This window comes from Osmerus eperlanus, chromosome 13, assembly GCF_963692335.1.
Source record: "Osmerus eperlanus chromosome 13, fOsmEpe2.1, whole genome shotgun sequence".
NCBI classification, from domain to species: Eukaryota; Metazoa; Chordata; class Actinopteri; order Osmeriformes; family Osmeridae; genus Osmerus; species Osmerus eperlanus.
Genome location: NC_085030.1, coordinates 11,438,055 through 11,450,266, shown reverse-complemented (window position 1 = coordinate 11,450,266; position 12,212 = coordinate 11,438,055). Strand labels below are relative to the sequence as shown.

Below are 12,212 nucleotides of genomic sequence, written 5' to 3'. Positions count from 1 at the left end.
ACCACAGAAGAAGTTTAACGTTTAACCGGATGTTTTCTGGGAAGGTGATCTGATGTGCCGAAAGATTCCCTGCAGCCAGGTTGTTCCATTATTTTCCTTCTGTAACCAGGATACATTTATTTCGAAATGTATTAATTTCACATGGCTATGGGTTAAGCTGTTCGAGAGATGACGCTATCGTTACATTCTAGTTAGCTTGCTGACACTAGATACATAGCTAGCGTTAGCGTTGCATCATAGCTCGTATCTCTTTAGGTACTACGGTAAGCAAGATCATTGTATTCCTGCTAGGCTGGCTATGTGATAACGGACCTTACAGTTATCAATACAATGCCGAAGACAAGAGCGACCCTGTCTTTGTGGTATTGAAGTTTGCCCTCTCTTCCAATTATCGTGCTAGGAGTCGGGTCATAACATGAGATGAGGAGCCCAGACCATCGCCATGGTTACGTGTAGAGATTGAGAAGACATCTGATGTGTTAACGAGATTTAGTGGGTCGGGCGGTGCCACACATCAGAACATTGTCCAACTCAACTAGAGAGGATCAGTGCTATAAACTTGGGTAGGTGTTGACGCTAGACAAACAACTCACCACAACACCTTCAAGTCACTAAAGCAGTTTTCTATTCAGTTTTCTCAAAGCATACCCATGTGTTCCATACACACCTCCCCCCCCCCATATCTCTCTGTATCTCTCTCTCAGCTATGGAGTTTCCGCAGCACTCCCACCATCTCCTGTCAGGGCTGCGCTCCCAGCGCCAGCGTGGCTTCCTATGTGACTGCACTGTCCTTGTCGGCTCCTCCCGATTCCTGGCTCACCGGGCTGTTCTGGCCTCCTGCTCGCCGTTCTTCCACATGTTCTATTCAGAGGCCACAGGGGTCTCCAGCGGCCGACGGGATTCGGTCACGCTGGACAGCGACATTGTGACGGCGACGGCGTTCGGCCTGCTGCTGGACTTCATGTACGAAGGCGTGTTGCGTCTGGAAGCCCCGCCCCCTGTGGAGGACGTGCTGGCGGCGGCGAGCTTCCTGCACATGAACGAGGTGGTGCGCGTGTGCAAGAGACGCCTGATTCGACGGCCGCTGGCTGAAACGGAGGCGGACAGCACACGCCCGGAGGAGAGTGGCGTCGGAGTAGCAGGGGGTAGGAGGAGTGCTGAGGCCAGGGTTGGAGTGGCAGCCGGGGGGGAACCCGACGTAGTTACGGTCACCGTGCCTGTATCCGTGACGCAGCGTAGCCAGAGGGCAGTGGAGTCTTTGCGGGTGCACACACCTCTGAGCCCAGATGTAGCAGATACCACCCAGCCGGGTATGGGCATCCTGCCTCCTCCTCCCACAGGAGAGCTGGGGCTCCTCTCCAGACCTGGCCCCTCTTCCGGAGCCCAGTCCCGCCTAGGGGGTCCGGGGACGTCTTCTCTTTCCAGCCCCTGTAGCTCCACAGAAACATACAACCACAACCGCACCAAACAGAGGCCGTCCTCGTCCTCGTTGTCCTCATCATCCTCACTGGTACAGGTGACCCAGAGTAGCACCTCTGCTGTGGTCATTTGGACCCAGTCAGGTTCCCCCATCGGTTCCCCCAGCCCTGAACAGAACTCGGTAATAACGCAGAGAACACATCAGCAGCTCCTGCTCAATGCGCAAACCCAGAAGAACACACTCACACAGACTGCAGCGCAGCACACATACCCACAGATCAAAATCCAGAATCCCATCACACTTCAGCCCTCGGCTCCTAACCAGGCAGTTCCCCAGCCTCAAACCACAGAAGGCTCTGGAGGGCTGCCGGCGTGGGTGCAGAGGGAGGGGGCTGGTTCTGGAGAACAATCCAACCTTGAGACTCCGGGGGCTGACCTTCCAGTGGGGATAGGAGTAACGAAAGAAGAAGAAAAGGAGGAAGACGGGGTGAAGGTGAAGGTCGAAGCCATCGTCATCTCCGATGAGGAGTTTGAAGAAGCCGAGAGGGCAGAGGTAAAGAACATCTCACTGGTCCAGGGGCGAGGCGAGGGGGCGAGGATGATGATGATAGTGGGGGACGAAGACGAGATCACGGACAATGAGGACAACCAACCAGGGGAGGACGGCGGTAACCACCACTACCTGCCCGGTACACATGCCCACTCCCTACTCCAAATGAACCACCACCCCCCGGAGTCCCTCACCTTCCCGCTGTCCCCCTCCTCCGCCCCTGGCTCCTCTCAGGACGCCCCATCCTTCCCCGGCTCCCTCTTCCCCTCGGGGGCCCCGCTCCACGTTGATCAGGTGGCCTACTTCCAGGAGTTCCAGGACTCGATGGGAAACTACGTGGAGGACGTGCCCACCTGCGGCGTGTGTGGGAAGACCTTCTCCTGCGCCTACACGCTGAGGCGGCACGCCATCGTGCACACGCGCGAGCGCCCCTACGAGTGCCGCTACTGTTACCGTAGCTACACGCAGTCGGGCGACTTGTACCGTCACATCCGCAAGGCCCATGAAAACAGCCAGCCAGCCAAACGCAGTTGTGGGGAGGGGGACTTGGAACCACCTCCCCCTACTCTCAGCTAACACACATTCGTACAGCTGTTTCCAGAAGACATTGCCTACACCTTGTGTCTTATATTTCATTGTAGCTCACTTGAGTGGTGTCTGGTCTTTTTTATTTGCTCTACCAGCGTACCATGATGGGGAAAAAGTGGAGGCCAATGAAAGACAATTAGAAAGCAAGGATCCAATTCAATCTTAACCCTTTTAAATGACCTTTTTTAATCACTTTGTACTTTTCCTCACTGTCTTACAAATGTCAGTGCCAGTCAGACTTCTATGAAATGTAAACGTGAATTATATTGTCAGTGTACCAAACACTAACAATGCACCAGTGTTGAACTCATGTCTAATATCTGTACCGAGTATAGTCTCTGTAGCCCTGTAACCACTGGCTAATGTTTTAAATAACAGATGCCATGCCACTGCATTATGGTTGTGAAATAACCCAGAATATGTTTTAGACTTCTGTGTATTATAAATCTTTAATACCATCAGCCTTTTCTTTACGTGTTCAAATATATATGTTATGAAATACAAGTGAAAATAATATCAATACAAAAGTAAATTTTAATGATCTGAAACAAGTGCACCTACATCTAAATATGCTACAAGTATCTGTCAACCACCTTTAGAGTAATCAGTCACTTTCACAAACAAGGCGTTGCAGTGGCTAACATTTTGACGCAAACATTGTTCCAGAATTGACGAGTCAGCTAGTCCATGAGTGGACAATGCAGGTATAGAAGCTAGTTGTAATCCAGCAGGATGGAAGCAGATTGGGAGGAAGGGGACTGAGTACATCTCCATGTTGGTTGGTTGTCATCCATCTCAGTCATCCACCGACCCATGGATCTGGAAAACCGGCAATAGACACTTACACTTAAGGTCCCAAAAAAACACACACTAAAATAACAAGGGCTTTATGGTCAAGTGATTGTGGATTTGTATATTCTAAACTCACTGCTTCCGCCAGCTCCGGCCAGACCATCGACGTGACCACACCGTCATCAGAGTTTGGGGGAGTCTCCAAGTTCCAGTAAGTGAAGTTATGGAACACTGAGGTCACTTTCACAGTCCTGTCCTAAGAAAACAAACAGATTAGGGATGTATTTAATGACAATTATGATATTATCACTACAACCTTTATTGTTTTCTCTCACAACCATCACGACCTAACTGTAAAACTTCTGGTAGTTGTGTGTATGGCCCATAACATTTCATTGTCCTGATTCCCAAGCCCTCTGCCTAAAGTTTGTACAGTAAAAACACTCCCCAGGATGGATTCCAAAGTGTATGAGTCAGTAGGGAGTCAGGTGGCTGAACGGTTAGGGAAGCGGGCTAGTAATCTGAAGGTTGCCAGTTCGATTCCCGGCCATGCCAAATGACGTTGTGTCCTTGGGCAAGGCACTTCACCCTACTTGCCTTGGGGAGAATGTCCCTGTACTTACTGGAAGTCGCTCTGGATAAGAGCGTTTGCTAAATGAGTAAATGTAAATGTATGACTGATCTACACACTAACGTCATAGAGAATGCCTGGAATAATTAGCACTGTGGGAAATACAGCCTTGGGATAAAGTGGTCTGCCTGCAGTGATACACCTCGTTTTGATGTGTGTCTAATTCGAGTTTCACTTTGTTTACCTCTTGGTCTGAGCCAGGTTTGTTAGTTTCTCGAAGGACCACCCCTGTATATCCCTGCGGACAGCTGACCTCCTGACCTTTCAACCCTCTGCCCCTGAAGGACACTGTCTTCTCTGCAAGAGATGGGATGTTAAAACAGTTACAGTAAGCTTTACACCTTATAGTATCTTAGTTTATCCATGAATTCAATAGGAATAGCTAATTGAGCTACTTGTACTGTGTATGGAACTGAACTAATCCTACCATGTTTGCGGTCTTTGATCGCAGAGTTGAAGTACTGTGACACTTCCGCTGGTCCGTTGTGTTCAACCTCGCACGGTAGCAGATGCACTGGGGCGCGCTCTGCCCGGTGAACGGAGCCTAACTGAACAGTGGTCACGCTTAGGTTGGAAGACATTGTATCTTGGGACAGAACAAACGGAGCAGTCAGTTTCACAGTATCACCACAAAAACTAGAATTCGCTGACTACCATTTGCATCGCCTCTAAGGTCTCGTCATACTTTTACTATGGTCCTACTGACTAGTATCAAGTCAGCGAACGACTTTAGAAATAACTAATTGATTTATAATTTGATGGATTCTCTTTAGTTACTTACCTTTCAATGTTTTCCAACGTTCATGCGGGAAAACATAGTCGAACGTGATTGGATAAAAGCTTCCACTTCTAAACTAAAAGACGTTTTAGCGGGTTGAGTCTCTTGCTCAGACCTTGCGCCCTCTACAGGGTTGGATGTCGTAACATGGATTTAATTAAAGCAAAAATTCCTGAATATTATTTTAATATTTATTCCTTAAGAATGAGCCACGGTAATGTTCTTACTTTGGACAATTCTTTTATACGGCAACGTTTTGTATTTTGTATGATAAAGGGAGGGATGAAGGGATATGTTTATAATAAACTGTAATGGGTTTAAGCAACAGTGTGCATAGTGTGCAGAATTGAAAGTCTGTTACAGTCAATCATAGAAGTCATCAAACTCATCATCGGACTCAGTGTTCCGGGCGACTGGACTGGCCTCTGTCTTTTCCTTCAGGTCCTCCTCAGAGAAACTATTCAGGTCTCCAGCTCTGGCTGAAAAACACATGACAATTATAGGTGATTATTAGCATTAGTATTATTTATATCTATTTATATTTCTACCACAATGATTGTAATGTTCATACCTTTGGATTTACCGTTAGGTGCTAGCTGTTCTTTCTCCCTGAAAGGTTGAAAAGAAGTTAGAAGGGGAACTCAAAATCGACATACAATTCCAGGCTGCATCATTTGCTTGTGTAAAGAACTCACAGTTTCTTCTGTGTCTCTAATTGTGGGGCGAGAAGACTTTCAATATCATCGTGTTCATCTTGAAAAGCATGGGTAGGATCTCCAGACCAGGAATAACCCTTCTCAAGTCTGGCATCTTCACCATGATCATCATCACCCTGATTATCATCACCAATCATTCCTTCCTCCTCCTCCGCCAAGATGGGCCTGTTTTCTGCAGGCCTGCAAATGACAAATATCAGTGTCTTTATAGTAACACTTTATCCTAACCATGCATCACCATCAGATCACATTAATTTCTAAATGTATTAATTAATTAGTGTACTGTTGTACCTGTGCTCTTTAGGTAAGATGATACTATCATCTGACTCTCTCTCCTCTTCATGATCTACTTCTTTTGACAGTTCCTCTGCTTCCTGACTAGATTGCTCCTCTTCCTCTACAGACTCCTCCTCTTCCTCTACAGACTCCTCCTCTTCCTCTACAGGTTCCTCCCCTGCTGATGCCTCCTCATCCTCTTCCTTTTCATCCTCAGCTCCCTCACCTGCCTCCTGTTTCTTCTCTCCATCAGACAAATCTTCCCTCTCATCAGCATTCTCCCCGTGCATCTGTTCTACTTCTTCCTCCCCTTCCTGTCTCTCTTCATCAAGTTCCTCTCTCCCTTCTTCCTCTTCATCCCGAGGGGATTCCTCATCCACTTCTCCTTCCTCGCCCTCTTCTTTGACTCTCTCACTATTCTCCTCGTCATCACCATTCTGTTCTTCCATTACCTCCTCCCCCGTTGTCCCCCCCTCTACACCCAAACTCTCCTGTTCTTCTTCTGTTTCCTCAACCTCTTCTTCACATCCTATTAACTTCACACTGACACTTCCTGACTCCCCCCCCAGGCTGTCTGACTCCTCCCTATGCCTCTCTGATTCTTGCACAGGACTCCCTGTCTCTTCTCCCTTGCTTTTGGCCTTCTCGCCTCTCCTCTTTGGCTGTTTTGCAGACGGCCCTGTACTCCGCCTGCTCCTCGTGCTTCCTCCCCCTGATGTTGCATCGTCACCTTCGGAGCTGTGCGCCCCAGATGCACTGGATGCTGAGGCCTCCACATCTGGGCCCACTACAGACCTTCCTGAGGACCTGACGGAGCAGGAGCAGAAGCACAATGTAACAGCTGACTGGCTCATGGTGAGAGAAGGGTGTGTGAGAGAGAGAGAGACAGAGAGAGAGAGAGAGAGAGAGAGAGAGAGAGAGAGACAGAGAGAGAGAGAGAGAGAGAGAGACAGAGAGAGAGATTTATAGTGATAGTGACAGACTAGCTGATAGACCATCTAGCATTAACCCTTACAGTGCAATCTATGTTTGGAAATGCGGTCAAAGACGATTGATAACAGAATATCTTTGTAATAATTCTCCCCTGATGGAGTCACATCACGTGTATGACATGTCAAATATAGTAAATATGAAACATTTACTTACAGACCGGTCTCCTCCCTGTCTGCAGAGCTCTGTTTCACTCTTCCTTCCTTCTGCTCCCTCTTCTTCCTTCTCGTCCTACTATCGCTTTCCCCACTGGCCCGACCGGAGGCCCTGCTACACTCACTGCTTTCTCCATGGCCACTTGACAGACGCACTTTGCACACACACAAACAAACAGGGCCAGGCGTTGTGAGGGCCAAGAGAAAGTGTATTATTGGATTACAGATGGAAGATTAGATTGAGAACTTTATTACCCTTTAATTTACGCATTAGCCTAGCTCTTACCTGGTTTGATGTCCAGTTCATGGGACTGGTCATTGCCTCTCGGTCTGTGCCCATCACTGCTCTCTCCCTCAATTCTGGCCACTGGGTTACCCTCCTTGATCTCCTCTTCCACTCTAACACCCTCAACCACTGCCCACCCCTGGGGATCTGATATTGATGGACCAGCCATGGAGCTCTGGTAGCCAAATTGAGTCCTGGAAGGGAAAACAGGCACCCTGCCAGCCCAGTCCAGGGGGTACTCTCCCTGGGGAGGCCACATTGTAGAGCTCTGCTGGGTTACAGTTTGGGGCTGAATTGGAATGGAGGAAGGGTGAGGGTATTGGAATGGCTGAGGCGGGTGGAAGGGGTGGAAATGGGGAGGAGGGTGGAGAGATTCAGGGGTGTGATAGGAGACTTGGGTCCTCTTGGGGTTAAAGGACAGCATGGTATGTGGACTGGCCAATTGGTAGCGAGCATGTGTCAACCAGGAAGACTGAAATGAGTGGGAGCTGCAGTCCTGTTGGCCATTCTGAGTTTGAGGAACTTGAGCTGAGGAATGGAGATAAATACCAGAGGGTTGTTAAAAAATGGGAAAGGACGTGTGTAACTAAATGTTTAAATGCCAATATATGTACAGTATGTGTGAAGTATGTTTTTGGGAAACATACTTTGGGAAAGCGGAGCTTTAGCACTGATAGGGGACCCTGTAACAGTCTTCTCCTCCATCCTCCTTATGCTCCCCAAGTGTTGCTCCATCCTCTGTGGAGTTGAAGGACGCTTTGAGAGACTACAGATACAGAACGAGAGACATGCATAGTCATACATTTATAAATAAAACATGGAAAAGGTTAACAATGTACCTTTCTCTGGGCAGACAAGGTCTTCTCCTTGAGTTCCTGCTGCCATCTGGGGTAGTTATCATCCAGATACTTCTCATACTCTACCTAGAGTATTGAAAAAGCACAGAGTATTTTTTATGGAGAGTTTGTGTGGGTGTGTACAATGAATATGAGTGTGTTCCTCACCCCTGTGTGTGTGTGTGGCATGAGGAGAGCATGCATACGTGTGTGCGTGCGTGTGGTGTGTGGGGTCCACCAGCACAATGTCTTGTTACTGCTCATGCCCTGGCTCATGCCTGTCCCTAGACTGTGTGTGTGTGTGTGTGTGTGTGTGTGTGTGTGCTTACTCGTATAGTGTTCATGGCTGCGGTGCGGGCGACCATGTCCCTCAGTGTGTCCTGGGCTCTCTCAAACTCCTGCAGCAGCTGTTTGTTCTGCTGCTGAGCTCGTCGCTCTCGCTCACTCAACTCCTGCCATCGCCACTGCAGCCGCACTGCCCTGCTACTGCACACACACACACATTAGTGAGTAAATTCTGGACACAAATACTGATGCCCGTTTTTCGTGTATTTTACTCACAGACGCTGGTCTCTCTGAAAGGTCAGTAGGTCACTCTGCAGTTCGATCCTCCTGCGCTCACTGGGAACAACAAAGACAGGCAGGACAGTCAAGCATGCTCATTCACTGTTGAATCACCCGACAGGGCAGAGCCAAGGCATATTTGGATGAGTAAAGAGCCTTAAGGAATATACAAATGTAAATTCCTCCAATCGTTTAGGCTCTGGGTTTCTGAGCTAGCTCTATTCAGAAGAAAAGAGTGAACCCTAATGGTGGAAGAAGGTATACTGTTATATTCATACAGGATGTAACTGTTATAAAGAGCTAAATCATATTTTTTGTTAAATTGCACAAAAATATATTTGCATACGGATGTCACAAAACAGGTGACCTCATGACTTCATTTTGGGACAATCCTGTAAATTGTAATACTCGGGACGTCTCGCAAAATTCTGAGAAATGATCCTATGACTGCAACTGTCTCACCTGTTAATCGGATTTTGTTGTCCTTGTTCTCCTAAACTATTGCGGACCTTTTTGCTTTCATTCCAGACGGGCATCATTTCTCTTTCACTGTCTGAGCGTGACTGGGTCCATGAGCTTTAGACATAGAAAGAATACAGCCATGCGACGGCAAGAGATTAACATGGATTAGAGGTTGGATGAGGATTATTTGTTGTGTGTGTGTGTGTGTGTGGGGGGGGGGGGGATAGTAGTCTATATGTTTAATATCGTATCCTATTCATAAATTGACCCTGTCTTTGTTTGCCTTATATCTTCATATTGTTATCTTTCTTGGCATGTCCCACCTCTATTCTTCACAATCTATTTAATAGTTTCAAGGCTCTCAAGTCTCACAAATTTGCCGTGAGACTAACGCATTTCAACTATTTCTCACGCTCTCACGCAACAACATGTATTTCTCACGCTGAGAAGCAAGGGGTATCTTCTTGTCAGACGCAGGCATTCGGAGGTAAATGTTCTTCTGAGATGAGAGCTGTCTCGAGTTACACACGAGTTAAATGCCACCTACCAGCCAATCAGAAACACCAGCAATTTGTTGCGGAACGGAAAATGTTTTGGGGACATAAAACAATGTAACACAGGACTGAACCTAGCGTTTCGCTTGTATTATAAGAAAGCAAGCACGGGTTGGCAGCATTGTTAATCATGGTCAATACCTCGATGATTACAAGATAAGTTGTACTTTTTTGTAAAACCTTTTTGTATTGTGTATGATTTGAAAATAAAAGGCTCCCAACGTTTGGATTACAAACATGTTGCTTGTCCGTCAATGAAAACCACCCCCCATTTAATGTCAGACTGAATCAGAGGAACTGTCAAAGGGACAACGCGCACAATATGACCAGTTTCGCGAGTGGAGTGTACTGTCGTGTTGAAAGGGTATGTCGCCACCTGCCCATTGTCCTGAACACCGTACTGGTCTTCTCCATCACTGCAGAAGTGAGCTATTTGGTTCTGGTGGGAGCGCCCCTGGAAGCGGAACAGAAAAAGACCCAGTGGTCTACCGTGTGGAAGTCATTACACCTGCTTGCACAATACTTTATGCTAGGAAACATCACTTGGAACGCCTCACTCTTCCTCAAGACTAGCCCCAGCATTCGGGGAGTGTTCCTTGGGGGAGAGGCAGTGGGACAAGGCTGGAGGTAAGTCTTAATAAGTAAGCCTTAATGTTATAGCCTAATTCCTGGGTGTGTCATTTGTCTGAAACCAGGGATAAGGGGCCCTAACCCTGTCTTTAAGAAAAACTTTTCCTATGCTAGTTCCAATATCCTCATCCAAAGGATAATGCTGTGTAAATGTGTATTATAATTTCACAACAATAAATGTATATCTGAGTATGTGATCTCATGACACATTTCTCCATAACTTCCAGGTACTGCTACACGTGTGAGACGCACACTCCCCCGCGCTGCTCCCACTGCTATGATTGCAAGGCGTGTGTTCTGCGGCGAGACCACCACTGTGTGTTCTTCGGCCAGTGCGTTGGCTTCCGGAACTACCGCTACTTCCTGAGCTGCCTGCTGTTCATGTGGGCGGGGCTTCTGTACGCGGTGGTGATGAACGCTGAGGTCTTCATCGTCATCCTGAAGGAGGGGGTCAGCCTGCACAGTGTCCTGCTGCTGGTCATGCCCTGGATCATGCTGGTCTCTGGTCAGTGTGTGTGCTTGTGTGCTTGAAGAATTATCGTGTTTGTATGTGCGATAGAACAAGAGAGAGAAAAGATGTACGTTTATTATTCTGAAAGAGGGCTTGTCCGTCATGGTGCGTTAGAGAGTCTTGGTGGAAATGCGAGAGGGAGGTGGTGTCGACTTTTCATTCAGTGTCAGTTAACGTTTCTCCCTATCATACTCTAACCTCTCTCCCGTCCCTTCTTCAGGCCAGGTGTCGGCACGGGCGTTTGGCTTTGCCTTCATCGCTGACACCTGTGTGGTGGGCTTCCTGCTGGTGGCCTCCTTCCTCTTCTTCCACATCTTCCTGCTCCTGCGAGGGCAGACGACCCGTGAGTGGTACTCCAACCGCCGGCCCTACAACCTGGGCGTGGTGGGCAACCTGCGCCACTATCTCGGTCTCCGCTGGTACCTCTGTTGGCTCTGCCCCCTCATCCCCTCCCCCCTGCCGGGTGACGGTATCTACTTCCAGGTCACGGGGTCGCTGGAACCTGCCCGGTAACCCTGCGGTCAGTTCATCATGAATGATCTAGGAAAGCACTGTACTGTTTGCATCAGCCTGTGGGTGGGGTGATTTATACCTGTTTGAGGTGCTCAGTGTTGCCCTGCCTTTACCCAGCTCCCTGCCCTGTATGCTGGGAAGGCAGCTCTACATCAGAGGCAGTAGTTTTCATGGTAAATCTGGTATTTTGACCAAGTGTCGGAAGCAGCTCTAAAAATATGATATAATATACTGTTTACTTTCCTAGGCTTGTATAATCAGCCTCATACTGATTATACAAGCCAGGGAAGGTAAACTGTGGAATCTGCAGTGTTTACATAGCCTTGGAGCTTTAAAGTAGAATTGGAATATGACACTGAATACATTAATGTTTTGATTGATGATCAATTGATTCAATGTTTATCAAGGTCTCTTGTGGAAATAAATTCTGACTCAACCACGCCATCTATAGGTCATCCAGTGACCATACAGGAGTTGTCAGTCCTGCTGTTTTTAATCATCTGTTCTTATATTCTACATACAGTATGTGTGGGTGTTTGATGATGACACTCTTTCATTATGCTCTGGTCTCATTTACAGTGCCAATTTAGATTACGGTTGTTTTTAATGTGTTTTTCCCCCCAACGTTTGTCTTTGCCTTTTTGTATGCACTCCTTGATTGCAGCCAAAACAGATGTGTATCATTTCCCTGTTGGTCATTTCAACATGGAAAATTATGTTGATTATCAGTAGTATTTTGCTGACATTTTCTGAAAATACTGTATTATTTTGTTTGCCTTATAAGGGTAATAAAGGATTATATTAGCCATTGAAATGTTTTGTTTTGTCATACATGGCCTGTATAATGTTTGTAGATTAATTCCGTGTTGTTGTTATTTAGCCAAATTGAATTCAGTGAGTGCAAGAGTAAACACCAATAGCCTATTAAAATACCAATGACGTATGTAATTTTCATTCTACA

At 47.2% G+C, this 12,212-nt stretch overlaps 4 protein-coding genes and 1 long non-coding RNA gene across 6 annotated transcripts; 3 read left to right on the top strand and 2 right to left on the bottom strand.

Moving 5' to 3' along the window:
- Window positions 1–58: 58 nt before the first annotated feature.
- Window positions 59–3,214, top strand: zbtb3 (zinc finger and BTB domain containing 3). Of its 2 annotated transcripts, none has more exons than XM_062476133.1 (3): window positions 59–79; window positions 401–563; window positions 705–3,214. In XM_062476133.1, the coding sequence occupies exon 3, from the start codon at window positions 707–709 to the stop codon at window positions 2,543–2,545; it is 1,839 nt and encodes a 612-aa protein (XP_062332117.1). In that variant the 5' UTR covers window positions 59–79; window positions 401–563; window positions 705–706; the 3' UTR covers window positions 2,546–3,214. The 2 variants fall into 2 exon arrangements, with proteins under 2 accessions (XP_062332117.1, XP_062332116.1); XM_062476132.1 differs by lacking the exon at window positions 59–79 and adding an exon at window positions 99–263.
- rnaseh2c (ribonuclease H2, subunit C) lies at window positions 3,069–4,878 on the bottom strand. The gene is made up of 5 exons (XM_062476136.1): window positions 4,762–4,878; window positions 4,408–4,566; window positions 4,165–4,277; window positions 3,486–3,605; window positions 3,069–3,376 (listed from the first exon to the last, which is right to left on the bottom strand). The coding sequence occupies exons 2-5, from the start codon at window positions 4,559–4,561 to the stop codon at window positions 3,353–3,355; spliced, it is 411 nt and encodes a 136-aa protein (XP_062332120.1). The 5' UTR covers window positions 4,562–4,566; window positions 4,762–4,878; the 3' UTR covers window positions 3,069–3,352.
- On the top strand, window positions 4,139–5,811 carry LOC134032242 (uncharacterized). The gene is made up of 3 exons (XR_009931999.1): window positions 4,139–4,308; window positions 5,160–5,261; window positions 5,375–5,811. It is a non-coding gene; the product is annotated as an uncharacterized LOC134032242 (long non-coding RNA).
- On the bottom strand, window positions 5,019–9,536 carry LOC134032238 (filaggrin-2-like). The gene is made up of 12 exons (XM_062476131.1): window positions 9,485–9,536; window positions 9,044–9,157; window positions 8,579–8,638; window positions 8,347–8,503; window positions 8,021–8,104; window positions 7,829–7,919; window positions 7,182–7,709; window positions 6,897–7,050; window positions 5,920–6,557; window positions 5,766–5,877; window positions 5,454–5,654; window positions 5,019–5,367 (listed from the first exon to the last, which is right to left on the bottom strand). The coding sequence occupies exons 2-12, from the start codon at window positions 9,118–9,120 to the stop codon at window positions 5,295–5,297; spliced, it is 2,175 nt and encodes a 724-aa protein (XP_062332115.1). The 5' UTR covers window positions 9,121–9,157; window positions 9,485–9,536; the 3' UTR covers window positions 5,019–5,294.
- zdhhc24 (zinc finger DHHC-type containing 24) lies at window positions 9,465–12,110 on the top strand. The gene is made up of 3 exons (XM_062476134.1): window positions 9,465–10,224; window positions 10,455–10,732; window positions 10,959–12,110. The coding sequence occupies exons 1-3, from the start codon at window positions 9,920–9,922 to the stop codon at window positions 11,249–11,251; spliced, it is 876 nt and encodes a 291-aa protein (XP_062332118.1). The 5' UTR covers window positions 9,465–9,919; the 3' UTR covers window positions 11,252–12,110.
- Window positions 12,111–12,212: the final 102 nt, after the last annotated feature.

Bases quoted from the DNA above. Each gene is read 5' to 3' on its own strand.
- zbtb3 (XM_062476133.1), top strand. From the start codon at position 707: ATGGAGTTTCCGCAGCACTCCCACCATCTCCTGTCAGGGCTGCGCTCC.
- rnaseh2c (XM_062476136.1), bottom strand. From the start codon at position 4,561: ATGTCTTCCAACCTAAGCGTGACCACTGTTCAGTTAGGCTCCGTTCAC. The intron at 4,278-4,407 runs GTAGGATTAGTT...CATCTCTTGCAG, and splicing joins GATCAAAGACCGCAAACATG to AGAAGACAGTGTCCTTCAGG. The intron at 3,377-3,485 runs GTGAGTTTAGAA...CCGGTTTTCCAG, and splicing joins GGCCGGAGCTGGCGGAAGCA to ATCCATGGGTCGGTGGATGA.
- LOC134032238 (XM_062476131.1), bottom strand. From the start codon at position 9,120: ATGATGCCCGTCTGGAATGAAAGCAAAAAGGTCCGCAATAGTTTAGGA. The intron at 8,504-8,578 runs GTGAGTAAAATA...GTGTGTGTGCAG, and splicing joins TTTCAGAGAGACCAGCGTCT to TAGCAGGGCAGTGCGGCTGC. The intron at 8,105-8,346 runs GTAAGCACACAC...TCAATACTCTAG, and splicing joins CAGCCATGAACACTATACGA to GTAGAGTATGAGAAGTATCT.
- zdhhc24 (XM_062476134.1), top strand. From the start codon at position 9,920: ATGACCAGTTTCGCGAGTGGAGTGTACTGTCGTGTTGAAAGGGTATGT. The intron at 10,225-10,454 runs GTAAGTCTTAAT...CATAACTTCCAG, and splicing joins GCAGTGGGACAAGGCTGGAG to GTACTGCTACACGTGTGAGA. The intron at 10,733-10,958 runs GTCAGTGTGTGT...TCCCTTCTTCAG, and splicing joins CTGGATCATGCTGGTCTCTG to GCCAGGTGTCGGCACGGGCG.